Source organism: Ixodes scapularis, unplaced genomic scaffold (assembly GCF_016920785.2).
Source record: "Ixodes scapularis isolate PalLabHiFi unplaced genomic scaffold, ASM1692078v2 PGA_scaffold10__122_contigs__length_95168666, whole genome shotgun sequence".
Taxonomy (NCBI): domain Eukaryota; kingdom Metazoa; phylum Arthropoda; class Arachnida; order Ixodida; family Ixodidae; genus Ixodes; species Ixodes scapularis.
Window position 1 is genome coordinate 87,897,207 of NW_024609836.1, and position 27,248 is coordinate 87,924,454.

Here is a 27,248-nt window from a genome sequence, read left to right on the forward strand (position 1 = left end):
TTTGTCAAGGCGCGCTGCACGTGATAATTTTTACGTCCGGAGTAGGCACTATACTCCGTGTGATTAGTTGAGTGCAGTCAGGGGCGGATTTACGAGTCAGGCTTGGGAGAGGCGGTAGACATTCGGCTGGAGGAGCGGGTGGGGGGGGCTCAGGTGAAAGTTGACGTTACGGCCGAAACGCTGCCCAGACTTTTTGTTGACCTAATATTTTCTATGTGACCAAATACTTAACTTTTGGCTTGTGTGTATCAATTATTTTATCTTTAAAAAGTTTACCTTGGAAAGCTTGGGGGGGGGGGGGGGTCACCCCCCCCCCAATCCGTTGTTGTGTGCAGTGCAGGCGAAGAGAGAAAGGGCGAGCACCAGTACGTTAGAGAGGACAGGAGGCTTCTCTCCTCCTCCCCAGCCTTCCCAATGCTTGCCCCCTCTCCCCTCGCCTGGTGTTGCTTGCGCTGCACGCAACGGGACTATCCACCGGACACGAACTATCTAGGCGAAATCTTATTTTTGACCCCGAATTTGCCTCGACGGACTATAGGCCGGTTCTCACATGCAGCGAAGCGCTGATGTAGCGCTCCTCACGTGCCGTCAGCTACTTATCGTCTGCCATGAGCAACAGTTTTGACGGTGCGATACAAAGCTGGTGAACGCACCCGTCAGCACGCGCTTAGCGCGAGGTCATCGCTATGCTTGTAGCGCTCCGCTGCATGTGTGAACAGGCCTTATGTATGCACTATTCACCAGGTGCGAACTATAGCCCGGTAATTGCGGTGGTGTTAACATGCCCAGAGGCTATCATGGTGAACATGTTAACAATTACCCGAGACTGGGGTGAAAACTTCCTTGTCTGTGGCCTTTATCCAATCTTTAACTGTTACAGATGCAAAATATACGTGTACCACATTTGTTTCTTATTGATATAACTTGCCTGAGGTCCGTCACCACAGAGCTGAACAAACAAAAAAATATATTTCTTGCATTAAATATTTCTTTCGAGCTACACATTTTTACAGGTACAATCACTCCATCGCTCATTGGCTGCTTATATTCCTAGAGGTCCTCACCAGATACCAAAGTTTCAGAACTAACCATTATCTTATTCAAAATGATTGCAGATGAACCTCTCGAATGCATGGAGCTGAATGGCGCCAGGGCCCCAATTTCTCATTTAAGTTTTCTGAAAATCACCTCTAACTTTGGACTGAGGTGACGGTTACTTCTGAAACTTTGGCATCCGGTTTGGAACGGGAGCGCCACATTTGGACACAGAATGAGCATTCGGCGATGCGTTGTTGATCGTTGTCGGGAAAAAGGCACTGTCCTCTTTTTATTTATTTTTTCTTAGGGGGGGGGCAGACACGCTGTAGTATGAATAAAGCGCCGTTCACACTCTTGCGGCCGAGTGAGGCCGAGTGAGGCCGAGTGAGGCCGAGTGAGGCCGAGTGAGGCCGAGTGAGACCGAGTGAGGCCGAGTGAGACCGAGTGAGACCGAGTGAGACCGAGTGAGACTGAGTGAGACTGAGTGAGACCGAGTGAGACCGAGTGAGACCGAGTGAGACCGAGTGAGACCGAGTGAGACCGAGTGAGACCGAGAGAGACCAGACTGGTTTTTAAGCCTTTTGCGACTTCTGAGGACCAGGTGCTCTGCAGCGGAGCTGGTCCTAAGACGTCTCAAGAGGATTAAAAACCGGTCTGGTGTCTTTCGGTCGTGCTTCTTTGTCCTGACAGTCATCAATCACGACTATGTATAACGACATTCGACCACGCGTTTTCTTTGCTGAAAATTTCGAGGTGAGTACCTGAGTGCCGAACCGAAACTTTTATCGGTTCGGGTTCACGGCTTTTGGTTCAGTTCCAAGGAGCAAAAATAACGGTTCGAACCCGGTTTGAACCGCTGAATTGAGAACGTGTATTCCGCGTTGTCTCGGCAATAGGCACTATTTCAACCGTGAAACGAGGAACTATAGCTTTTTATCCTTCGTACAATTCACTTTCACTATCAGGTACCAAAAATAAAAATAAAAAAAATTCGTTATTTAATTCTAACGAAGCAGAAAAAGAAAATCATGGTACGAATGAGGACGAGTTGGTAAATATTAACCGCGTTGAATCCTGAGACTGGGGTAGAGAAGAAACGTAAACATGTGGAAGAGACAGAAAATAGACAAGACGACGTCTCAAACTCGGCTAACTCGTTTATTTAGTCCAACTCCTTATATGACCTCAATCTCAACGTCGTCACCACTGAAACAAAGGGTAGAAGTCTATACAGGTGAAGCGCCACATCACAGAATGTACGAATGTGGACAATCTTGCAGGTCGACGCGATAAGGCAACATCCCTCCTCCAAACTTAAGCAGGAGCTTTCTCCCCCTCCATTCTGAACACACTCACCACTTTTGACTCAAAAAACGAACTCCACCTACCACCCCCCCCCCCTCCCCCCAAAAAAAAAGAAGAAAAAGAAAAAACAACCGAAACTGTTTTTGAGCCAAAACCCGCCAGAAACCAAAAAAACAACAGCAAAAAGGTGATTTACCAACATTTTGGACAATCGCAATCGAAAATTCCCATGTCACACGTCTAAAAAAAAAAAAAAAATTTTAATTAATTTTGCATTGCAGTATTAAAAGTGCAATCCTGTTGTGCTTGAACTTAAAAACGCAAAGTCGCCAAGTTGAAGAGCACAACATATATGGCAAGGAGGTGCCCATTCCATGATTTTATGTACTTAGAGTGCATAAAATCATGGAATGAGCACCTTCTCGCTATATATATATAGTGAAATCTAGTTTACGAAATGCGTTTCACAATATATATGATGACGACGCAACTCAGCTAAAAGCTTTAATATTTTCAAAATTTCACTAACGTTGTGTGACAAGCCCTTGAGTCTACCTTTTATAGAAAGACTGAGCGGCAATCACAACGCCTGTTTTCCTTGCCAACATTGTTGGCAATCAGCACTGTGATGCAGGGGAATAGGCCCGTAGTTCTCAAGTTTTGAGCAGCGCTCCAGGTGAGCAAAGTAGAATATTTGGCTCGCGTTTCGAACGCTCGTCATCACACTTCCTTACTACAGTTTTTTATACTCCGTTCCATTCAAAGTGCCAGCGTAGCAGAGGCTGCAAGAGCGAGCTCAGAGCTTGCAGTGCCCCTTCCAAGCACGCGCGCTCGTGCGCGTGCTTGGAAGCCGAATTGGACGCTGAGGCCGCGAGCTGCATAATTCTTTTTTTTTTTACTTTACTTTTTCTTTCTTTAAACGTTTTGTTATTGCGCGTCTACAGATACTGACAGATGCTTGCATTGGAACGTGGCACGTGCAAAAATCGAACGTTACAGCGCCGCCTAGATAGTGCTGCCAGCATAACATGGTCGCGTCTTGCGGACGCGCTCGCGCCCCCTGCCCGACAGCAACGGGCCTATAGTCATGCAGAAAAGAGGGATCAAGATTGTTCCCTTTAATCTACGTACTCAGATCGAATCTGGCCTAAAAATAGCGAGCACTCAAGTGGACATTTTCGTCACGACTTGGCGCTTGAGGTCTGTTCTTGACAAAATGCCGGTCATTCAATTGGCAAATAAGCATCACCCTTGCTAATTGATGATTTGTTGTTAAATAGAACAAAGTAGTATTTCATAGTCTATCGATATTGCAGCTACTTAATTGGTCACTTTCTGGAGGCCTGCGAGCGCAATCGCCATGATTCTGCTACGTGCCCCTGTAATTTGTTTTTGTTCTGCCCCCACAGACACACAAAATTGTTATTCATCACAAAAAAAAAAGGTGCAATGACAGACTTGTATATGATTGAAAAGTTGTATATATGTCAGAAACACAAAGTTATTTAAAGGGGCTTCAAAATCAGGAATTTCTTTAAAGCTCTCCCAAATCACTTCTGGGTAAAAACGCCGGAAACTATTTCCAAAGCACATTTTGGATACTTTAGGGGTGCATTTACTTATTATGTATATCGTTAAAGTGATCGGCCCTTTCAAATATTCAGTCAGCAATAAATATATTTGTATTGCCATCAGTACATTTGACTGTATGAAGTTCACATATCCACTTGAGACCGACAAGGGACGATTGTACTCAAAAACACGCCATTTGTTGAGTCTGCGGAAACTTGTTTTTTTTGTTCGCTGATCGGCAGTGTCAAACACCGGGTCGTGGGGTATGCCGAAAAGGACTGTGGGCTCGTATAATAGATCTGAAGGCAAACACACGAAATGCGCCGAAAGATAAATAATAAATTCTGTTCTAAACAATAGCACATACGCAAAACCTTACTGCAAAAAGAAATGCATAGAGGTGTATGCAATGACATTCCTAATTACATATAAATAAGGACACACCATATATTTCTAATATAAATCACATTTGGACATCGGCTTGCACGAGCTCGAAACTTCGCAAAATACTGCCTCGGGAGGGTAATGCTATATTCGGTTTTTATGTGGACTTTTTCTTGACTCTCTCTTTATAGAGCTCTCTGCTTCATCCGTCATGCGCGCTCTATCGTTTTATTAGACTGCCGCGTATCATCGCGAGGCTTTACAATTTAAACATCCAGTTTTCCTAGTGTTGAGAACATCGCATTTCACCAGAGAACTAAACTGTTTAACAAGAATTAAATTAACTGTGCAGGCGAGTTGGTTCAAAAGCAGCGTGCAAAAAGACAAGAGACGAAGAGAAGCACCGACGACAAACGCTGAATCCCCAACTGAACATTTATTGGAAAAGAAAAAACGGCTCGAAAAAGAAACCACTCTAAAATCAAACAACACCGTAAAACGATGACGTGTCGTTCACTAGGTATCGATCAAATCTTTTTTTGAGTAGGTAAATTGAAAAATTGAGACTGCTTTGTCGCCGTCTTCGAGGATACCTTAATCATTGGCAGGGGGCGTACAAAAGTGGAAAGAGAGGTTCTGGAGGCACATGCAATGGAAAAGGCAGGCGCGAGGCACTGCGTAAGCAAGTCTTAAATTTATCCCCACCCCTGCCCGCTTCGATATGGATAAGCATCGTACCGGCGTGCGGTCGTGTATCACTACTGTGTGATGTTAGTTAAATACCCCAGGCTAGCGGTTGTACTGCACTGGTTAAATTGCTCATCTACAGCTGAGATACCAGACGCTTGTTGAAGCAGACAAAGTTCAGGCTGTTAAAACTTACACAACCCAAAGCTTAATTTTAATTTCAATTTAACTACATAAAAAGTATATCAATTTTATCTATGCTTGGTGAGTGGCACGTCATCGTTGTACGGTATTTGATTTCAGGGTAGTTTCTTCAAGCCATTTTCTTTTGTTTTTTTTCTTCTTTTCAATAAATGTTTAGTTGATAGTTTTAGTCATCGCATAGAGACCTCTATGTCAGTTGATAGTTTAGCGCTCGCCCTGTGTGCTTCTGTCTTTGTCCCTGTCTCTTTGCGCGCTGCTTTTAATGCGTTAAAATGTTTAACTTGGTTTGACCGTGACGACATCGCATTATACGCTGGTGGTCATTGCGATTTGTTCTTGCTGAGAAAATCAAAACCGGCTGTGCAAAATGGACGCTGCAGAAGGTTCGCGCTCAGTGCAAGCCATGTATTCCAGAGACACAAATTAATCTTGTTTGGTGCAGCTTCGTGAGGAACGGCGCAAACGTCTGGCTCCAAAAAAATTTTTTTTTTTTTTTTCTGGTAGCAGTGTTGTGGCAAACAAAGTAGTTTACGGGACCACGCTCTCTGGTCGGTGTCGAAGATGCGGAGCAGAGGAACCTTCGCAACGGAGTATGTTTTTACATCTCCCTCCCCACCCCCCCCCCCCCCTTTTTTTCTTTTTTTTTTTTTCCGATGCTACCCTAAAGAATACTTATTATTACTGAGGGATTCCCTTATGTGTTTGGGCGAATTGATGCGACAATTATATTTGTGTCATTTGTTACCGGTAATCCTCCATTTCTTTTATTTTGCACCCAAAACTGTTAAAGGGATGCTGAATCGAAATCTGGATTCCCCAAAACACTCGTCAGAATCGTGCAACGGGATGCTACAAACACCAAAACATCGCTCATACAGTGATATCTCGAACGGATGACCGTATTTTTCAAAAAAAGAGGCGCATTTGGCAGGAATGTTGACGTCATGTTTCTCCGAGAAGGAGAGGGAACAGCCTCGCGTCTTCTCCGCCTCGCGGCCTTGAGGGAGCGAAGCGAATAGAGTAACTGTATACGCTCCTCTGCAAGCAGAGCCTATACAGTTACTCTAGAAGCGAAGAGAGGAGGAAAATAGGTATCTTGACGGTCACGCGCCTCGTCGGCCTGGTTCAATCTCGACTTCTTTTTCCCAGAATACGGCCGTCCATCTGAGATATCACCTTACTAGTAGTGTTGTAGGGATTGTAGCGTCCCGCCTACATCTCCAGCACTGTTTTTTTCGAAATCCAAATTTTGGTTCACCACCCGTTAAAGTTAAAATAAAATACGGAGGTGGTCAAAATTTTGGGAAGAACTTGAGAACACTTGTGTGAGACTTAAAGCGGCCGCCAATATTCGGCTGTTTCTCTGAGACCACTAGGAACTTCATTTTCAGGTTTCCCTCCCGTACACACTTGTAGTTCTATTTATCGTCAGATTAACAAGTCACATTTAGTCCTCTCAACGCTTCTATTCTCGTGGATTACTTTCTGAGACAGTTCATCAACAACAGAAACCTGAAAGGTTGACTAAATGACGTGTACATGCAAACCGGGTCCTGCTACAATTTTTGTACTTTCAATAAATACCGCTAAGAGCTAATTCCTGAGGTTCATAACTTGCAAAAACACCCTTTCGTTTTCCTCTCCACTTAATGGCAGTTGCAGAACAACTAAAGAAACACCTTTCCCCTCCTCAACTCGCTATTCGAACAAGCGGCCACGTGATCTGACGCCAGTGTTCATCATGGTCATGCGCCGGGGTTGGCGAAGAATAAAGCGTGGGTTGAGCTTTAGACATTGTAAGAGCTCGCAGCTATTATCGTGTTTGATTCAACACGTGCTTGATTTAACACGTGGTGCTTGCACTCTTTCTCCCGCAAGATTGCAAGCACCACGTGACCACAGCGGTCACTTTTCCGCAGGCTCCCGCAGGTGCGAACTAGAAATTCGTTTCGCACCATAAATATAGCTTTTTTTTTTTTTTTTAAGTTTTTGACTTTTTTTTTCATATATTTTTTTAAGTCGACTTGACGCTGTGAGTCACGGGACTACGTGGCATTATTGACAGCATGCCTGGACACCGTAAGGTCACGGGAACACGGGACAATTACTCCGTACATTGCAATTTCACTGCATATAAATACAGCTGCCAATTTTTATCCGTCAAACATTAATTTTGAAATCCAAAACGAAATTGCCGTGAACCGTTTTGAACGGGTTTCCGTTATATGTTTTTCCGGATCAGTTCCGATTTACTTCCAAGATGGTGGCGAAGATTTTGGTTTGGTTCAGTTCCCGCCCGGTTCCGGTTCGACTCTGACACTAAATGCTGCGAAGTGCCCCAAATCAAACTCCGCACTCTAAGAATTCGGCCAACCCCCGAATGTTGCAGTATCTATTAGTTAAACCAAATAAAAATATGCGTAAACGCAGTGTACTACGTGTCAGTCATCCATTTGCCCTTGATGTTATCCGCACAACGCGTCGAGGTGCGTTATCGCTTCCCAAATTTATTCCTTGAGCAGGATTTTACAAGCGATCGCCTTCCAATCGAAAGGCTGTCTACTCGTATGGTGGGTGTTGGAGCACTAACCATATCTGTATGAACAGCCTTTCCAAGTAAAATGCGAAAGGCGCCCATGTCGTGTTCGCGCCAACAGTGTGACTATAAAATAAGTGGTCTTACAGTGACAAGTACTCTTCAATCATCTCGGAAATAAGACGCGAAATAAATATCGGACTTGTTTACAAAGGTATATATGATGATATCTCTTTGTTGCTCGACCTGGCTACGGCACATTTCCAGCAGGACGTTGTCTGAAGTCCGTGCCTTCCGAGGTGCTACAATGGCTAGTGATATAAACCATACTACGTTCACCCCTGGCTTCCTCGGTGCTTTGGTTGCGCGAGACTGCGCGTTCGCACTTGTGTTAGCAAGGGCAGAAAGCTCGAGCTGAAGGTGGAGCTTGGGTATACATGCTAACGGCAACCAGGCACAACTAGTGTGCCTCAATGCCCTTCTGTTTAGAGTGGTGCCATCGTTTGTAGTACCCGATGCCGACAGCACGCGCTCACAGGGAAAATACCAAGAAATCGCAGGAAACAAAATGTCGACGTAACACAGTCAGCGCCACGAGCGCGTGCAGGGACACGCTCTTTCACGCGCTTCAGAACAAAAAATAAAAATAAACGTTCGAAACAAAATGGCCAGATGTCATCACCCCAAGCAAAGCGCACATGAAGGCACCCTAGGCACAACAAACCACGTTATCACACGGCTACTTTGCAGCCGCCGGGTTGGGGCTGCGGTAGACCTCCACTGCCGTTCTGACCCAGCGTTCGATGCCTGCTAGACCGCCGCGTGCTCTGTAGTTCGTATCCGCCGTTTGCGCATTCTAGCGCAGATCTTTAGCCTCTGTACTTGCGGCTTTCTTCACCCATTGCACGTTATGTTATCGACGGCGGCGCAACTGCCTCGCCAGCATGAAACTGCGAATATGACACCACCACTCAAAGCGACCGACACGGTTGCAGGCGAAGAGATGACTCGGCGAAAAATTTTGTTCGTTAGACCTCGTGATGCTTTCGCCGCGAGCATTGTCGAATCTACGCACCCACTTCAGGGGCGATGTTGCAGTTTTATGAATCGCATTCGTAAGAAGCATTACCTGTAGGAGGTAAGTATTCAATGGACGCCATATTTGAGTGCGATGATTAGGTTGCACGTTCAGAACGAGCTCACATTAATAGCTTGCTAAGACCGGCAATCTTGATGGTGCTGAATGCACATTGCAAAAGCACCACGGAAGCTCGCCGTCCGTGGTGCTTTTCCAATGTGCATTCTTCCTGACAATGAAGCCAAAGATATGGGTACCCGTGCACTCGCCCACATTGTGCGCCGATCCCAGCTGCGTTCGCGTGGCCTTCACTTTTTCAGAAATCCCAGAAAAAGTTAAGGGTTCTACGTGCCGAACCAACGACGGGCATCTGGTGCCAAAAAATGTTGCAAATAAGATAATAAAAAAACACACACACGCACATAAAAAAAAGAACAAACGCGAGTGAACTCGGAGACTCACTCAGATTCGTATAGTTCCGGAGACGGACCGCCCGAGGACGCTTGTCGCTTGTCGAAGGTCGCCCTACTTTTGGAAGCTTCGCGAAGCCAGATTTGTTAGCGATTGCGCAGTTGCTCGCATGTTAGCAAGATGACCAGAAGCGCCGGTGTGGGGGAGGAAAGGAACTGAGCCACCATAGATTGTCTTCTGAGCCAGTCAACACTCGCAACATTAAAAAGCTTAAAAAAAAACACCTTCTGAAAATGTGGTTTCTTCTAAAGCCACCTGCACAAAATAAACACTCAAAGAGAGTATCATCTGAAAAGAGATAACGTGGCTTCTAGCGGCTTATTTAGAAATTATATCTTTAAAAAAAAATAGTAACAATAACGCGTACGACAAAGATATAGCTCATAGATACCTTTCAAACTAAACCACATCAATCTAAACGATATAAAACTGCAACGCAATCTCCAAAATTTGGAATAGCAACAAACTGCTGAAACCTACAGAAACGCTAGACGACTGAAAGCGAAACCGAAACCAGAACTTTATCATATCCATAATCGCACGCTAGGGGGACATCAATCGCATCACGTGACGTCTCGGCTTGAGGGGACGAGCGCATGATCAGCCGTCTCTCGGGAAGTCGACTGTCACAAATTTCTCTAATAACCTTAATTTCCTTATTCGCGGCAGCACAAGAACCATGAGTGAAAAAGACAGGATTTCTGTGTTCCCATCTCGCATGTACGTACAACTTCTTTCCCAAGACCGAGCAGTTTTCCAGGCGTTTTGGCGTTCGTGACCGCCTGCATCGGCTCCGGTCGCTCGTCGGAAAAAAGCGATTGCGGCCTCTTGATACTCGTTAAAATCTCGCTGTGTTCTGCCTCCGCAGGGCCATGACGCTGATGAAGGCGCGCCTGAAGGGAGCCCAGAAAGGCCACAGTCTTTTGAAGAAGAAAGCGGACGCCCTGCAGCTGAGGTTCCGGTCCATTCTCAAGAAGATAGTCGAGGTCGGTGCCTCCCGTACTGCCCAAAAATGTGCCACTTCTCGCGCACGCCTTGCGACGTTTCCTGCCCGCCGACTGTGTGAGCGTTACGTCAAGTGTGGTTAGGTGGCAGCTTGGATCGTAAGCAAGCAGCCGGTCCTTCGACGCCCACTGAGTTGCCCGCATCCCGAGCAAGCTTGTCTCTTTTTGCTGAAAGTTCTGCATTGGACGGAGGACGAAAGTGTGTTTATTCGCGTCAGATTGTCCAGACAGAGAGAATGCAGAATTAATGATGCCGTAAAGAGTTCGGTAGCCTCAAAGTAGGATATTGATTTGTTCCTTTTATACTTTCTGACGTGTCATAATTTAATTTACTCGTGGTCAGTGCTGTCTGGTTCAGTAATGATGGGAGGTTCATTCGGATACGAAACATGCATATTTTCCTCGCTTCCTTTCGTGCTGTTTTCACTATGAACCCTCACTAACTTGCCCAACTTCCCATTTTATTGAATAATGTGGTGAATTTTAAACAACCGGTAATGTCTGGGAGCTTAGAAGTGCACCCTTAGTATCCCCAGAGCGCAATTTAAAATCTGTTACACAGTGGCCATCCTCTTACCAACCCTTGTCAAATGGCATCCACATAAATATTGTGACTTGTCCAAAAATTACTCCAATGTCGGGACACTGCGAATTACTGGATCCCAACTAGTTACTTGCCTGTAATGGTATTGAGACTTCTCCAGTCTAGTTATTGCCTGCGGTCCCTTTCACCGAAGAACACCTTTCCTCGGGTCAATGTGTTTCATTGTTAGAAACCATTTGTGAGAAATTAACAGACTCACTGAACAATTTCACTGAAATTACTACGGTTTAGTAAACAATTGCATATTGTATGAATGAACAGGCAAGGAAACAAAGAATAACTAGGGAAACTGAAACATTTAATGGGGTGGACTTGTGCTCAAAAATAAAAAGGAAATGGAAGATAACAGCTGAGCGTGGCGGGCGTCGAAGCCGGCGTAACAGCAGGATTGAGCGCTTTGACGAGACTGACTGTGGCTCGCCTTGCGGGCCACCTTTTGTAGCCGCGTGGGTTTCTGGAACATTCCGCCTAGAACACTCGGCGCCTAGAACATTCGGACCTCGAATATGCAGCAGAGTCCTCGAATTTTCCAGAACACTAAATTGCAAGAATAAATAAGACTCATCCCTCCCAAAAATCGAACCCTGGCTCAACGCATGGGAGGGAAGCCCGATAACCGTTAGGCCACGGCCGCGCTGCTTACTTGGCCAGCTGCACGCGTGGCAATATCTCGATTTATATGTGTAATTTAAGTCTGTCTCATTTGCAGGCAAATTTTTTCGTTAATGAACATAATCACTCAGCAACGCTAAAGTAACTGACAATTTCCATTTCCAAACTTTGACTAGTAGGGGTTTTTCTATGCAGAGAGCAAGTCGTCTGCTTCTTGCGCAGGGGTTCTTGCGGTGACATCAGAGCGACGCCGAGTTCTGATTGGTGGGATAGTGGGTAGACCTCAATGCTAGATGCCTCGAGGTCTACCCACTATTTTTTCCATCCGCCAATAAGAGCTTGGTGCTCTGACGTCATCGCAACCCCTGTGCAGGAAACAGACGAACTTGCATTCCGCATAAATCTTTTCATCTCGGTAGTTGTCCGACCGGTGGATAGGTGGTGCTGACGCAGCCTCCACATTTAGGTTGCATCCAACTATGTAGTTTTTGTTTATTTTTGCGATACAAATGCGTTTGCGGTTGGATGCAACCACTGAACTAGTTCTACTGAGCCACTTTGAGGACTATGAAGTGGTTTCGAGACTAAATTGCGGGCTTTCTTACGAACACCTTCGATGCATCTGATTATGGCCTGCAGCAAAACGACTGAACTGATGTACAGGGAAGATTACCATCATATATATGTCCGTGCCTGATGATGCTAGTTTTCAGAAAAATAAACTAATGAAGAGACTAATATATGGATGTGAAGGAAGAAGTCGACTGCTTGATGAGCAATCTGCTTAATTGGAAAGAATGGTTTAACTTGCGAGTTTACTACTCATCGTTTGCTTTCCATGGACATCCAAATTTTAGTGAACTTCGGAGACTTAAACACTCCCGTATAATGACGCAGGAAATTTATAAAAACGAGCAATATTGTCTCAACCTGTTTTATTTAAAAAAACAAAATTTAGTATTTCAGAAATATTCTGACAGTCCAACGTAGGCCAAGTAGGGTATTGTGAAGTGCTGCTAATTTTTCATTAGCAGCACTTCACAATACTGGCCCTAGGAAATAATCTATTTTTATATGGACATTCGCTTTCTCAAGATATATCATAAGTGGTAGGCCCGTCAAATTGAGTCCGACATTTGTCTTCCTTAAAATTGGCCGAATAAAATTAGTCTGCGCAGGAGAAGCATCTTGGCAAGTTGGGCTGAAGTGTGATGCTAGGCAACACTTCATGGACCTGTGCAAAGAGGTTTTTATTTGCTCGAACAGACATGCTTGGTAGATTTTGCGTCGCTAGCCACTAAAAGTAAATCTTGATTCGACAACGCTGAACTAAAGTGATTTACCACAAAAATAAACTGTGCATCACCCAGTGCTTGGCCTCTACCCAAATGTGGTGCTTGCGGTCCATACCAGACAAAGTTTTAGAAGTAATCGTTATCTTATTCAAAAGTTAGAAATGACTTTCTAAACTTTTCAACGGTAATATGGCGTTCGACAGAGCCCTCGAATAGCTGGAGCTGAGCGGCACCAGTTACCGAGAATGGGCCCCGTTTTCCCATTGAAATTTTTCGAAAGATTGATTATGACCTTTTGATAAAATATTGGTTAGTTGGGAAACTTTGACATTTGGTTGGGACTGCTAGTGCTACATTTGGACTGAGTTGGGCTATGCGTCGTTTATTTTTTCGGCGATAAAAAAGCTAGTAAATATTTTGGGGGTTCATAGTTACTTGAGAAGCGTGCTGTGGACTTTGCAGACGAAATCGCTGATGGGGGAGCTGATGAAGGAGGCGGCCTTCTCGCTGGCCGAAGCCAAGTTCACGAGCGGCGACTTCAATCAGGTCGTCCTACAGAACGTGACGCGGGCGCAGGTGAAGGTGCGCTCACGCAAGGACAACGTCGCAGGTGCGTCTCTTCGAGCCCCGCTTCGCGAGGGGGCTGGGTGTGCAAAGATGTCAGCTCACAGAGGCAGGCAGTGTCGAACTTACTAGATATCCTTAGTCGCAAAATTTCCCAGAGACGCCTTACGACGGGCGGCACCCAGAGGGGTGTCTGATTTCTTACGGCGGTGCATCGAGATATTCCCTCCTATTAGTGCGCTTTCTTGACAAGCACTATAGATTACCAGCTCTGCACTCGAATGACACGGTGAAACATTCAGAGATCTCTTTCTTCGAGACTAGAGATGACTCCGGGGAATCTGCCGTCGACATGTTGCATTTATGGAGTCGCAGTTTCTGCTACGAAGGTGGGCGGACCTTTGAAATGCGTCGCATACCTGCAAGAAAATGCTGAAAATGTGTTATTAATAAACAAAAAGCTTCTCCTAAGGGCTACATTATTGCGGGCAATGACAATTTTGAAAGCCACAAGTCTTCTTCGAAAGCACAACTGAGCGTAGTTTACGATTATAATAAACTCTCCTAGTAAGGGCAACCTGCGAAAGGGTTAACTTTTGGAGGGTGTTCGACGATTGACCGGATTGAATTATGCGGATTAGGGGCTAGAGGTAGCACCATGGTTGCTTCCTTTAGTGCGTCTGCCTCTACACACTCCTCCGACTTCCCTCTCTGATTTCCTCATTAAGGCCGCGTCTCTGGTGGGTGGCCTTTCAAAAACCGTCTCTCTAGCCCGATTTTCTTGGAAAGGACGCGACCTTTACAAGTACGATGAGTGTCTATGTTTATTGAAAGGTAGCACGTCGGCTGGTATGCTCGTGGCCCCCTCCATTGATGTCGGAGGCATGGCGAGTAAGTTCGCCCGGGGCACGAGTCTATGCTTCGGCTCGTCGGAGAAAGTTGTCGTGAGTTGTGCCATTTTTCCCTCGCAGGTGTCACGCTGCCGGTCTTCGAATGCTTCCAGGAGGGCACCGACAGTGAGTGCTTTCACTTCTCGCACGCGGACTAGCCGAAATGTCGTACTCTCGGATATACGTTTGGGCACCCTTTGTGCTATGCGGATGCGTAATTCAAATGTTGGGTTTTTCGTACGAGGATGGCGCCCTTTGGGCTGTTCACTACAGTTTCGGTGCTTTTACTTCTAGGAGCGGGAAACGTGAAAGCCTCATAAGTGATAATTTCATGTTTCGTGCTTCCAGAGGTAAAAGAAAATCGTAAGAGCGTCGTAAAGCAATTTCCTTCCTGCTGGTCGTCCATTGTGGTGCGTGAGATAGTGGCGCAGCCGAGCTCGGTCTCGTCGTACACCAAACCGCGCGTGGGACAATCGTTTCTGGTCTCATCCAGGGTGTCGAACCAAACCTGAACCGGATTGGGACCTTTATTTTTGATGCAACTGGAGCAAAAGCACAATCTCTCGCGACTGTTGCCGATTTTTCGGACGACAATATTGAAATGCGAGCTGCACCTATTTTTGCGCCCAGTTAATTCTAGCCCTCGCGGCAGCGGCATTTGCGACGCATTGTAGATTCATTAAACGGCAGCAACGTAGATGCTGCTCGGTAATAGTGACACGAATAAATAAATTCTATGTCTATGTGTTGCATGACTTCGCATTGGAGGCGTACCTTGTTGTGGTCGGCGGCAGGCTAAGATATCTGTAGAAGCTCTGCGCCCAGCACGTGTTTGTTTACTTCCGTTGCATTCTGGCTGCACATGCAACAAAGTGTTAGTGTCAAAGGTTGTGCCGCAGGTGTCTACTGAATTCTTACATTGTCATTGACTATAGACCATTACTCGACCGCACCGAGAAGCTAAGGAGCCCGTCTTTTGACGGCGATAGCTGCTAAGGGTTCTTACCACCGCTAGAAATTATGTCATTCGTCGTCAATGTTGTAGTTGGCGCAATGGGGCAAAGGGCGTCTGTCGTCCATATTGCCACGGGCTTAAAAAAGTATCGCCCGCCGCTTTCGGTATTCGCTCCTGGGTCGGCCGTGTGCGAAGCGGGTCCTTTACCGCGGAGCTACGCTGCAGATTTGACATTCTGCTTCATATACAATATTTGTGGAACAAGCGCGCGTACGAGTGTCAAGTAGTGCCCGCTAGATGGCCACGCTTGCTGCGACGTCGCAATAGGAAATTCTTTGTAATTCTTAATCTATTTTAGATTTAATCGGAGTTCCTCATTGAAATTAAAAGCTTAGGCTAGGTGGTGCGAGCCGCCACCCAATTAAAATTGTTTGGCCACATACATCCACCCAATAGGACCTAGAAGACTGGCCTGCGCATAACTTCCTCATTAGTGGATCTCCGAGTCGCCCCAAGCAGACGCGCCGAAGCTCGACGACAGCATGGTGCAAAGTGGCAGACGCGCGCGTCTTGGTGTCACCGCGTGCTAGTGTCGCCCTTGTTGCAAGATGCTGAAAGATGTGACTGCTTGACTTTAACAAGCTGAAAGATGCACTGACGGCAACGCTGATGCGTCTCGCCGTTGGTCGCACGTTCGATGGTAAGGTGCATGCTCGTAAGAGCAAAGCCATACGAGACTTCTCCGTCGAGACCTTACAGTGCATGAACGTGACACCGGTGCCCAACAACTTTGCCGAGACGTTTCGCAGCTATCATCTATAACACTATAAACGTGGTCATGATGTTTCTTTTTTATTTGTCCAGTGTTCTGTTTTTAATTTCTAAAATTATGCGTTGAATATTTTAAATAAATTGAGGCATCCCCCGTTTTAGTAAAAGCTGACCATTGTTTTGTGCGGATATGAATTCCATAGGATAGGGCAACTTTGACCGTTAACCAGCTTGCTTGCGAGCTTCATATGTCACTAATGCTCGGCGGAACAGTGTCTGTGGCTGCCGGAATCCCAGCGGAGAGTGTCGTGCTGTATCTTGCGACGCAATACTTCCTTTCTTTTTCTTACTTTGCCTGAAGCCATTACACATTTGTTGCTTAACCACTCGTGACTGTACAGGTTAGCGAACAGCTGAACAAACTCGATTACAGCACGGAAAGTCCAAATATTCTAAAAGCATGCTCTCAAGAAACTGAAAGTGAAACCTTTTGGTGCAGTAGGCACGATGAAGAGCTCGGCTGCCAATGTTGCCCACAATTTCTGCAGTCCCCACATTGAATGTGTGTTTGTTTGGCAAGTTCCGACGTAGGTTGGATCCAGACTGGACTGGAACGAGAGGTTGGGTCTTTCTCTGATCACTGGCGTTTGCGTCACCCAGCCAACGAGCTGGCCGGCCTGGCCCGTGGCGGCCAGAAGCTGGGCAAGCTCAAGAAGAACTACTTTGAGGCGGTGAAGCTGCTGGTGGAGCTGGCCTCGCTGCAGACGTCCTTCATCACCCTCGACAGCGTCATCAAGATCACCAACAGACGCGTCAACGCCATCGAGCACGGTAAGGGGCCGGCCGGTCGCTGCCGCCACATTTGGCCGTTGCGCTTTGGGAAGATGCCGAGTTTTACGGGGCTTGCCCATTCGCGGCTCCAGCAAAACAGACAGCACCTAGTGGGAAAACACTACACTGGCCGGAACGGGCTTTTTCGTGATTTCTGCTCGTCTCTTGTGGCTTTCGTGATCGCGCGTTGTTAACGGTTGGCGCGGTGGTTACCGAAGTAAAGCGAGAGGAGGTGCGTTGGATGTGTCCGCAGCAACAAAAACTGCAGCAACGACGGGTCCACGGGAAACGGCGTGACTCGTAATGGCCTAACAAGTTAGATGAGCCTCGCATTGCTTCTTTGTTGTGTAGGGAAAACAATTCTCTCGGAGACCGTCGTTACTGTCATATCAACGTGTTGCCTAGGCCTCTCCGAACGCAACCTACGCAGCCGCGTGGTCTTGCGCATTTATCAACGTTCGTCATAGCAGTAGAAGGGCTCTTCTTTTGTCACTTCCCCTAAGAAAACCTCTGGAAGCTCGCTTACGCCAACACACTGCTGCAGGTTCTGCACGTAGTGGATAAAAGGCAAGGCCATTTTGAAGGCAATGCTTGCCCGTCTAAACCCGAGTGTTGTGCATTGAGCCGGCACGTGGCACGGCGCAACCTGTTTTCGGCCGACATATTTGTCGGAAACTGGTCGTTTTTAAAATTCAGCGCCATCTGGCAGCAAAGAGGTCAGTCTCATGTTTGCTGTGTTGAAGATGGTAACGAGAATGTTGTATTTCCTTGGACGCCGTCACTTTTTCGCATGTCAGCGGCAGGCGAAAATGTCTTCTTTCCCATGTGGGTTTTTCTCAGTTCTTTTTAGTTTTGACGGCAACAGCCGGTCAATACAAAGTGACGACCCACGTAAATCTGCCTATAAAGTTGTTTGTGTGGTGACTTGAAAACCAACTGCCTGTTAACGGATTAATTGGACCCTAGTTTGGGATGAGTGCCGACGTGGTGCTTGTGTCTAGTTCGCGCGCCGCATTGTGCTAATGACTCGAAACGCCAGGCCTCGTATCCTCCTCTGGGGCACGTCTTGGGCTTCTTCCCTCACCAGAACACCGCCGTTGGAAGGACGTGGACGACGATGATCAAAGTGGCCTGACTAAACTGCACGCAGGTTTCTTTGCCGTATCTGCTTATAGATTTTTTGAAGTTCGATACTTTAGACCAGTGTTCCAGGAAGAAAAAAGAACTAGGTAGCAAACAGATGGTCGAAAACGTTATACGGGGTGTCCCTGCAAAAAAGGCTACTGGGCTATTTTCGCCGCAAAAATAAGCTAGGCATCGCTAAACGCTCATTCTCTGTCCAAGGATAGTGCTGAAGGTTGGAACCAGATGCCATACATTTAGCACAAACGGATATTTTATTCGAAAGTTATTAGTGATTTTTGGAAACTTTCAATGGGGAAATAATGACGGATGGAGCTCTATGGCGCCAGAAACCGAAAACAAGCGAAAATGGGCCCTGTTTTCCCATTGAAATTTTCAGAAAGTCATTTATAATTAAATGACGAGCATTTTCATTGTCCCTTGTCCCCAGTTTGTTTTATTCTTTCTGTTCCCAATCATTTCTAACTTTCGGATAAAATATTGGGTTATGCCGAAACTTTGCCATCTGGTTGTGACCTCTAGCGCTACCTTTGGCCAGAGAACGAGTGTTCGGCAATGCCGAGTTTATTTTTGAGGCAAGAAAATCTTTCAGCCTTTCCAGTTTGATGAAGAAGGGAGACCAGCTAAGCTGTATTATGACATGGAATGAAGTAATGGTCGGCCACAAGTCAGCACGCAGAGTGGAAAGGTTGCCGTCATCTATGAGCGACTTCGGCAACCAGACAACTGGCAAGCCGGTTGTCGGGTTGCCGCCGTCGCTCATAGATGGCGGTAGCTGTCCAGAGTTTGGTGTCATCATATGTTTGCTGGCGGACACGATCCCGGGAAAACTAGCTCTTAACAGCTTCACTGTAAAAAAATACTCTGTAAATTTTTTGGGGTGATACTGAGATTAGAAAAACCAAACACACTTGCAAAAAATAACGTTTTTTTTTGTTTTGTTTTTTTTATCTAAAATTTTAAGTAGCCTAACTTTTCCTTGTATGTAAAATATTTTTGTCTCGATATCACGTTTGCTTTCTTCCGACCCGATCCTCTGCGCTCGGTCTGACTTTGTTCTTTCCTGACAAACTCGCAACTATGCCGTGACAAACATTTTCGCGTTTAGTCTCGATGACATAATCCGGCAGTTTACGCGCTAAAATAAATCTCTTTTAACGCAAAACGCGTTTTAGGTCAGGTGTTTGAGCCTACAGCGTCTCAAAATAGTTTAACGGAAATGTAACGCTGCCAGTCATCTTACCGAAGACCTTATCCCCTGGTGGAGATCGACTGCCAACCCCTCGCTCGGTGATCCAACGCCCCCTTGCGCTGGTGGAGCGGCTTTGATGATTGCGGTTGCTATGTACGAACTGAGATGCTGTCTGTCCCCTTCCTTTTGTCTTTTCTACTTTCTCTTCAAATTTCCAGTGTTGGGTAAATTTCTCTTCAAATTTCCAGTGTTGGGTAAAGTACATCTAAAAGGTACTTCAAGTAAAGTACAAAATAAACTAGAGTAAATGTACTTCAAGTAGAGTAGTAAGTACACTGGGTGCAACGTGCTTAAAGTAAAGTACTATAAATACAATGTACTTTCAAAGTAAAGTACAAGTGTTTTAACACAATCTTTAATGATGCCCTTCATTCCTCTAAACAGTGATTTTTTTAACTGGTATGCACTGCCTATTTTCAAAAACAGCGGCAAATACTTGATAAACTCAAGTGCCCACAGAGTAGTTATTTTCAGGAAGGGAGCCAAATTCATAAGTCCCCCTTCTGATTTTGGCGCCGCATGCACTGGATTGTTGCACCCACGGGGGTTAAATGTACTAGGAGAGAGCATGACGTCAGCCCCATAGCTTCCACAAGCAATCCTCTCATAAAAAGAATGTTCCCTCCTTAATGAAAAATTATAATTATTCATTATGCGACCCCCGAGATAGGGATGCGAAAAAAAAGGAACTTTCAAGTCGAAGGAAAAGACAAACGCTGTGGCTAGCGTACGTCCGGACAGAGCACTGAAACGCGTATACCTAACCCTCCCCCCACCCTCCTCTCTCTCCCCCATGAACCTAGGGAAAACTGAGATTTGGACGTAACTTGGGTTACGTCGGACGTAATGCTAGACACTTCGAAAAACAAAAGGGAATGTCTCAAAACATTGTGACGTTCTCCTCTGTTGTCTTTTTCTTCGACTTGAAAGTTTAATTTTTCCACACCACAGTCTCAGGTGCCACATTATGATTAATTTTGCTCTCCTAATATTTTAAACCTCCTCGCCTGCGCTGACCGATCGATAAGTAGCGAGAGTTTAAAAAGCTACGGGAAAGCCGCTCCTAGAACAAACACAGCGATGTGTCGTCTGCTCACGTTTCTGGCGAGAGTAGTATTTATTCAGGGTTGACAAGGCATCATTTTGCGATAAAAATTTAACAAAACCGAATTTGGGGAATGTACAGTAAAACCTCGTTATAACAAAGTTGAAGGAGCGGTCGTAATTATTTCGTTATAACCATTAGTTTGTTATAGCCAATGTCCATTTCTTCCCACTATTAGCAAGCAAGGGGAATTATGATTGCTTTGTTATATCCATTAGTTTGTTATATCCCGTTTTGTTATAACGAGCTTTTACTGTACTTTGAAGTCGGGAGTTGTACTTTCTTCAGAAAGTACCAGAAAAAAAATACTTTTTAAGTAAACAGCTAGTACACACTCAGAGAATGTACTTCAAGTAAAGTACAAGTTTCTCAAACCTACTTGAAGCAGTACTTTAAGACAATGTACTTAAAGTACTTCCCAACACTGCAAACTTCCTTACCAGTTTCGGGGTTGCGACGTCACAAATGATGCTCAACGGCTATCCCGCGCCTCGACTATCTTTTCGCTACGTAATCACAATATCACGGGAGCCTTCGTCGCCCCAGTATGGCGGGACTCGCGCGATCGGGTAATTGCGTAAGGCTTGAATGTGGCTCGGAATGAGTTTGGTCGCATTTTAATCCTACGGATCGAGTGGATTCAATCTCAGAGATGTTCGTAAGTAAATTCCCGGAGAAGCTGAAATCCCCATGTGCATTCCGCGTCTGCCAACTTTATCCGTGGGATAGAGGCGCATTGACGGAGCGTGGCAGCCCCTGTGCGTGCCTGTAGAGCCCTCCGTGCTTCTCCGATTTGCAGTGATCATTCCCCGCATCGACCGGACCCTGCAGTATATCAACTCGGAGCTGGACGAGAGGGAGCGGGAAGAGTTCTTCAGGTAAGGAACCCCCCCCCCGGCAACGGGAAACTCTTTTTTTTTGCTTCGGCCAGTCGATACCTGCAACAAACGTTGGCGATTGCTTTTCCTTCTCCGTTCTTCCCCCTTTCCCACCACCCTTTAAGGATGGAGGGAGGAAAGGATTAACTCTCAGTGAAGGACGGCCCGCCTAGTCCCTCTTGCCGGAGTGCGGAGATGCCGCAAGCCTCGGAAGTAGCAAGACAGAAAAAAGGGGGAGCCTCACGGCCATCCAGCGCGCTTCGTGTAGACCTTGGATTCTCAGTCTTTGATCTAGAGCGGTGGTTCTCTACCACCGACGTTCGATTACCCCTTCCATCGGAGCGCGACGACAAAAGGGTAAATAAAGAGAGCGCGTGCTAAACAACTTGGAAGCTTTGAAATGGAGAGTAATCGGGCCTACTCACTCCGTGCGTCTGGTTTGGTTTATTCAGCCACGTGGGACAGCCAGCGTCGGTTAAAGTCGAGTTGTATCGCTTGGCTCGACCTACGGTCAAGGGCTTCAGGGAGCTTAAAGACTGACGACCAGTTCGCGCTTTCCACTTTATCCTTGCTTCCTCCTCTCCCCCCTTCTACCCTGTCCATTGTTGCCTGTTTCCCCCTCCCCATGGTGAGGAGGATCTTCTGACTTGCAGAATCTCGAGTCTGGTCGTCGGCCTTTAAGAAGGCCTTTAGGGACCCCGAAGGGTCTGCAAGCCCCCATATGAGAACCACCAATCTAAAGGAACCTCGAGTGATTGCTCAAGATTGCTCTAGATATTCCTCAATATTCCGCCAATTCAAAAGCTTAAAAACTTAGGTAACGACGACGCACGCGCGCGCGACGGAGGAGGTTGAGGGTATTTGATCCGTTGTCGTGCACTCTGCTGCGCCGAAATTAGGCTTACCTTTGAAGCGACGGCCACCCCGGGTGGGAAAGGGCGAATGCCGAATTGATACGGGGTGGCCATTATTTTCTGTGGGGCAGGAAAACGTTGAGGGAGAAATGGAAATCGTCGCGTGGAAACTTGCTACGAACCTGTGCGGCGCGGGAACCAAGGTCGTCGTCCGAACGCGCCCCGCTTTCGACTTCCGGATGGTCGCCATTTACGGCATGATCCGGATGGATCTGACCCTTTGGATAGGTTCCATACATCGGTTTTGTTCGATAGGTGTCAGTAATTTACTTCAAAGGTGCAGCTATACCCTGCGACAACTCTTCTTGGCAATGCAGTGGAAGGTAGAGGCACGCGTTGCCTCTCCCCTTTTGAGTGCCGAATAAAGCTGTGCGCGGGCCTCCTCCTCTCCCCAGAAATGCCGAGAAAAGTTGTCGCTGAGTGTAGGTAGTGCGTCTATGATGCAGAAATATCAAAGGGAAGAATTTTCTCGCTAAAAGGTTCCAAATAAAGACCAGAATTTTCGTGCCGAACGATGCCATTGCAAGGCTGTTTCCCGTCATTGTGAAGAAATGACTGCAGGCTTTTGACACATCCGATTTTACAAAATGGAACGGTGGTAAGAAAACGCGTGACAGCCTACTGCAAAGTTTCTAGCCTGGGCTACAAAACAATTTGTGCTGATTTGTAGAACTTTTGGTTTTCGCTCGTAACTTTCAGTTAATGCGAAATTTCGGTTCTACCCTGTATTTTGGTGAAACACGCGCACCAAGCAAATTTATTTCGCCCATGTGGTACAGTGGCGGACTAGGTATGGTGCCGTCATCGCTCCCTAGTATAACTTTTTAACCCGCTCCTTCGATGCGAAAGCATTACGTGTCCCATAAAGTGAACCGACGTATCAGCTGTTGAAGTCACGCCAAATGGCACTTAAACTCCCCTGTCCCATGCAGCGAAGGCTGTAGTCTGTAGCAGACACCCCATTGGCTGGCGCACGGTGTAGTTCCAAGGAATGCCACCCCGCAGAGAAGCCCTCTCTATGGTGGCGCACAGCCCGGCTGCCGGTAAGAGGGTGCGGCCGGCCACAGAGCCAGCAGAGCCCGCCCGGGCAGACTCCGGAGAGGCTGCCCGCTTGAGCTCAGCGTGGCGTGCAGTTTGTAGGAATATGCTACGTATACGAATGTTCGACGCATTAGCAGTCTTGAGTGTCCTTGTAGATTTTCCTTTCCCGTCATGTTACGTCTGTTGTTCAGTATTTTAGCATAAGAGATAGGCGGTGTGCTGTTGGTGGGACAGTCCTTAGAGGACGGGCTTTCGACGCACTTCGGCATTTGGTGCCTGGCAGCCGCTGGACACATGCGCTCGTTCGACAAGGGGCACAAGCACTGGTGCCACGTTCAGTGCGCTTTTGTCCTTTTACGGGCCAAGGGAAACACGTGTCTCAGCCTTTTAGAAGAGAGACAAACACTCGTAACGGGGTGTGCCGGGTTGCACTCGTAACGGCCCCTGGAACGGAGTTGCGGGGTATAAAGACAGGGTGCACTCCGTTGAACGCTCTGGATTCACCCGGGGGCCTTTGTCCCCTCCCCAGACTGAAGAAGATCCAGGAGAAGAAGAAGAAAATCCGGGACCTGAAGCAGAAGCAGCTGGACGCCCTCAAGCAGCAGGGCCTGGACGTGGACAATGCCCCCAACCTGCTCGAAGACGCGCAGGACGACGACATCCTCTTCGCCTAGCGACACCCCCGTCCTCCTAGTCCCCTTTTTTTTTTTTTCCCTTCGCTCCATCCTCAGAGGATGGCCCCATCCCTTTGGTCTTTACGGTACGGCCTTTTGTTTTTTTTGGCGGCGGTCATTTTTTTGCCCGCAACCAATGTTTTCCAATTGTCGTACAAGATTTCTCCTAGTGCCATTCCTTAATGTAGTCTTCGCGCCACAAACGCTGCGAGCTTGGCTCCTCCGGGTTTGTCTCGTTTCGCGAAGACCCGTGAAGAAGCTTTCCGCCGTTCTTTCTGCCGAGGCTTTTGAATTGGGGAGAAGTCTTCGAAGTGAGCTCGGCGGCGAAAGACGTTACTCTTCGCACTGTCGAGAACTCTCCTTGTTTTGATGGAGGGTGGAGGACGATTAAGCCTCCTCTCGGAGATTTGTAGACCTTGCCTTGCGCTCGAGTTTTTAGGATTGAGTATTCTGGTCTTAACTCTGTTCCCCTATTACTTTTATTTAGAAACGGTCCAAAGAGACTATGGCGTTTCGCACGTGCGAAGAAACTTGGGTGGAAGAGCGTTACGGGTCCCCTCGTTGGGTGTTTCGGATTACTTTCAACCGGTGCACATTTTGTGATTCCCGAAAAAGCTCCGTCGGATCTCTCTAGAAAGGTGTGGATTTATACTTTCTGAGAAAAGTGTGGCTTGTCATGGTTGCGATGGGCTGCAAGTGGCTTGGCCTTTAGGCCAGAGACCCCTCCAAATGTTTCACGAAGCCACTTGAAGGAAAATTGTTTTGGTAAAGAGTGTTTCTACTTTATGTTTACTACAAAATTTTTGAGTCCACTCCCCCCAAAAGAGGGGAAAATATGTTCAGAGTAAAACATTCAAGAAGCTTCTTTTCATTCCCAGTGTGTTAGGAGATGAAATGTAATTTTCTCTAAAAGTGTTACTATAAAGGTGTATGAATGGTGTGATGCTGTTTACTTCCCCTTCTGACGGATGTGGAGCAGTGAATGCAAGTTAGTGCTTCTGCATTCCTACTTTGTATGTATATGAAATCGGGCAATGTTGAGATGCGTGGCACAAACTTGTTTTATTATGCCATCAATAATATCTTGCACAAAGCTTTTATACAGTAGAAAGTTCTTAGCAGCTTTTGTAAGGGAACTCCCAGATAACAGGAACAAATTGAACCAGTTTTAAGTTTTAGTAGGGTTATGACTAGGATTTTATGTTTTCTGTTTTGTTTGTTTTTTGCAAAAATCTTTTGGGAGGGTTGTTTTTTTTTACGGTTTCAGTATTCTTTGTGTACACTGGTTGTAACTTAACCAATTTACTCAAAAGGCACAGAATCTGTGGGAAAAAATAAACCGCCCCGAATTCCCCCCCAAAAAAACCAAAAAACAAAAAACATGGAACCCTAGTTATGGTCAAAGAAACCCCCGATAAAAGCTATCATTCTGGAGGGCAGATAGAAGTACAGAGAGCAAATGTTCAATGAATCGTTAATGATTTTCTTCTACGTGGCTAAGCTACATAAATGAGATCGCTCATGTTTTTGTGTCATTGCACGCTACACACAAAAATGAAACATAATTGGATGAACAAACGGCAATATGTACAGCATTATGATGAGAAAAAGTCTGCACCCGCGAATAGACTGAGGTGGTTCTTGCTTGAGAATAACTGGGATGTAGGTAAGAGTTCCCACATCTGTGCTTTGGTGGCACGATTAAAAGAAAACACGAAAAAACATATTAGTTTTTACGCTTACATGATGCCAGTTACCCTGGTCTCAATCCGGGCCGCGGAACTTCCCCAAAACCTTGGCCAGCGCTCGGTAAATGTATCTCAACATGATGTACAATCATTTAGTCGAAACCTTTGCAACAAAAATAAAAACGCGACTTTTTTTCTTTTCTTTTTTTTTATGTTGCTTAAAGGACGTGATTTTAATAGCCGCGAGTTCCTGGTTTAATGGGTTTAAACTATAGTGAAACACATCTTAGATTTAAGAATATTAATTTATTGCACTTTGGATTCAGAGATTCTTCTAAAAAAGCAACAAAGGTAAACCAGACATTCTGGTTGTCAAACGCTACGACTCCTCACAGATAACTAAGGCCCGTGCGCACACTTGGGACTCCCTTGGGACCGACTGCCTCAAAGGGGTCCTGCAATCATATTTAAGCGTCTACCTTTTTGGCGGTTTCCACGTCCCTTGGGGTTCGGGATGTAATGCCGGATTACAACAAGGAGTTGTAATCCGGCGTTACAACTCCCTGTAACGCCAGATTAGAACGCAGCTCTTGAGGAGGAGGATGGAAGGGTACTGAGGGATAGGTGACTCCCTGAGGTCACGTGACCTCGGGGGGGAATCACGTGACCTCGGGGTCACGTGACATCAGGGGTCACGTGACCCCATGCCCTTTCCCTCTAAACCTTTTCTGTCCCCTGGCTCCAATTGTAACGTCACTGTTTCCTTTGCCCTGATCCCGCGCGATCCGGGTGTCTGCCCTGAACTAGCGCCATTTTCGTGTGAGGTACCCAACCGTAGATCTTTTTTTTTTTTTTATTTTGTACCACGATTTTAGCGGCAACTGGATCTTGTCGAGGTCGCAGCGGGTACGCGATGCCATCTTGCTGCGCTGTGGATTCTACGAACACCTTTGCATCTGGAAATGAGCTTTTTATCGTCCCGTCAAGAAAAGAAAATCTTCAGCGACGAAGAGAGTGGCTCCACCGGATCGGATCGGTCGGAAAAGTTTCGACTGCCTCCGAGGGAAATGAGTGCATTTGATGGGTAGATAAATACACGAGGCGCCTAAAAAGCAGACATCGCATATTCATCCGTACGCATGTACGCACTTGCGTACATGCGCACGGATGAATATGCGGTAGTATTCGGTGTTTATAAAATTTGTACGAAGTAAACCAAGTTGCTGGTTTGGCTAAAGGATCGGTAATGCTAAATATTTCCGAAAAGTCCTGGGTTTGCTCGCGTTGTGCTGTCTTGTATTTGCCTAACTCGAGTGATGCCGAGTCTGCAAACGCAATTCGTTCAAGATACTAAAGAAAAAAAAGTTTTAGCAGAGCGTGCGCTAAACATTGCGGGCGGGTTCTCAATCCATGCTCAAAGTGACGGCACAAGCTCCCGCTAGCAACGCAGTCCTTGCCTACAATCCACAAAACTATTTACTAGCCGGAAGAAGGGCATTCTCTCCTATGCCTGCTCTCGGCACTTTCTGCAATAAACCGCTAAACGCAATATATTTTCGGAGTGCATGTCGATGTCTCAAAATAATCAAAACTACACTGCCTTTTTTTTTTTTTTTTTATTGTTTGGGTTTAGCGGAGTTGGAGAAAGCTTGTCTTCACACTCTAGCGACTGCAAGTCTGCTCGCGTCATTACATTTGCCAATGGAGACGTCTTCCTGTGCTTTAGAACTACAGCAAAGGTGCATAAACGCT

The 27,248-nt window shown here is 46.3% G+C and overlaps 1 protein-coding gene across 1 annotated transcript; it reads left to right on the forward strand.

Annotated features, from left to right (window-relative positions):
- The first annotated feature begins 9,831 nt into the window (after positions 1-9,831).
- Positions 9,832-24,748, forward strand: LOC8051938 (V-type proton ATPase subunit D). Its single transcript, XM_029979244.4, has 7 exons — positions 9,832-9,995; positions 10,144-10,261; positions 13,253-13,400; positions 14,326-14,370; positions 16,631-16,801; positions 21,101-21,179; positions 23,664-24,748. Exons 1-7 carry the CDS (start codon positions 9,955-9,957, stop codon positions 23,806-23,808), a joined length of 747 nt encoding a protein of 248 aa, XP_029835104.1. The 5' UTR covers positions 9,832-9,954; the 3' UTR covers positions 23,809-24,748.
- The last annotated feature ends 2,500 nt before the right edge of the window (positions 24,749-27,248 follow it).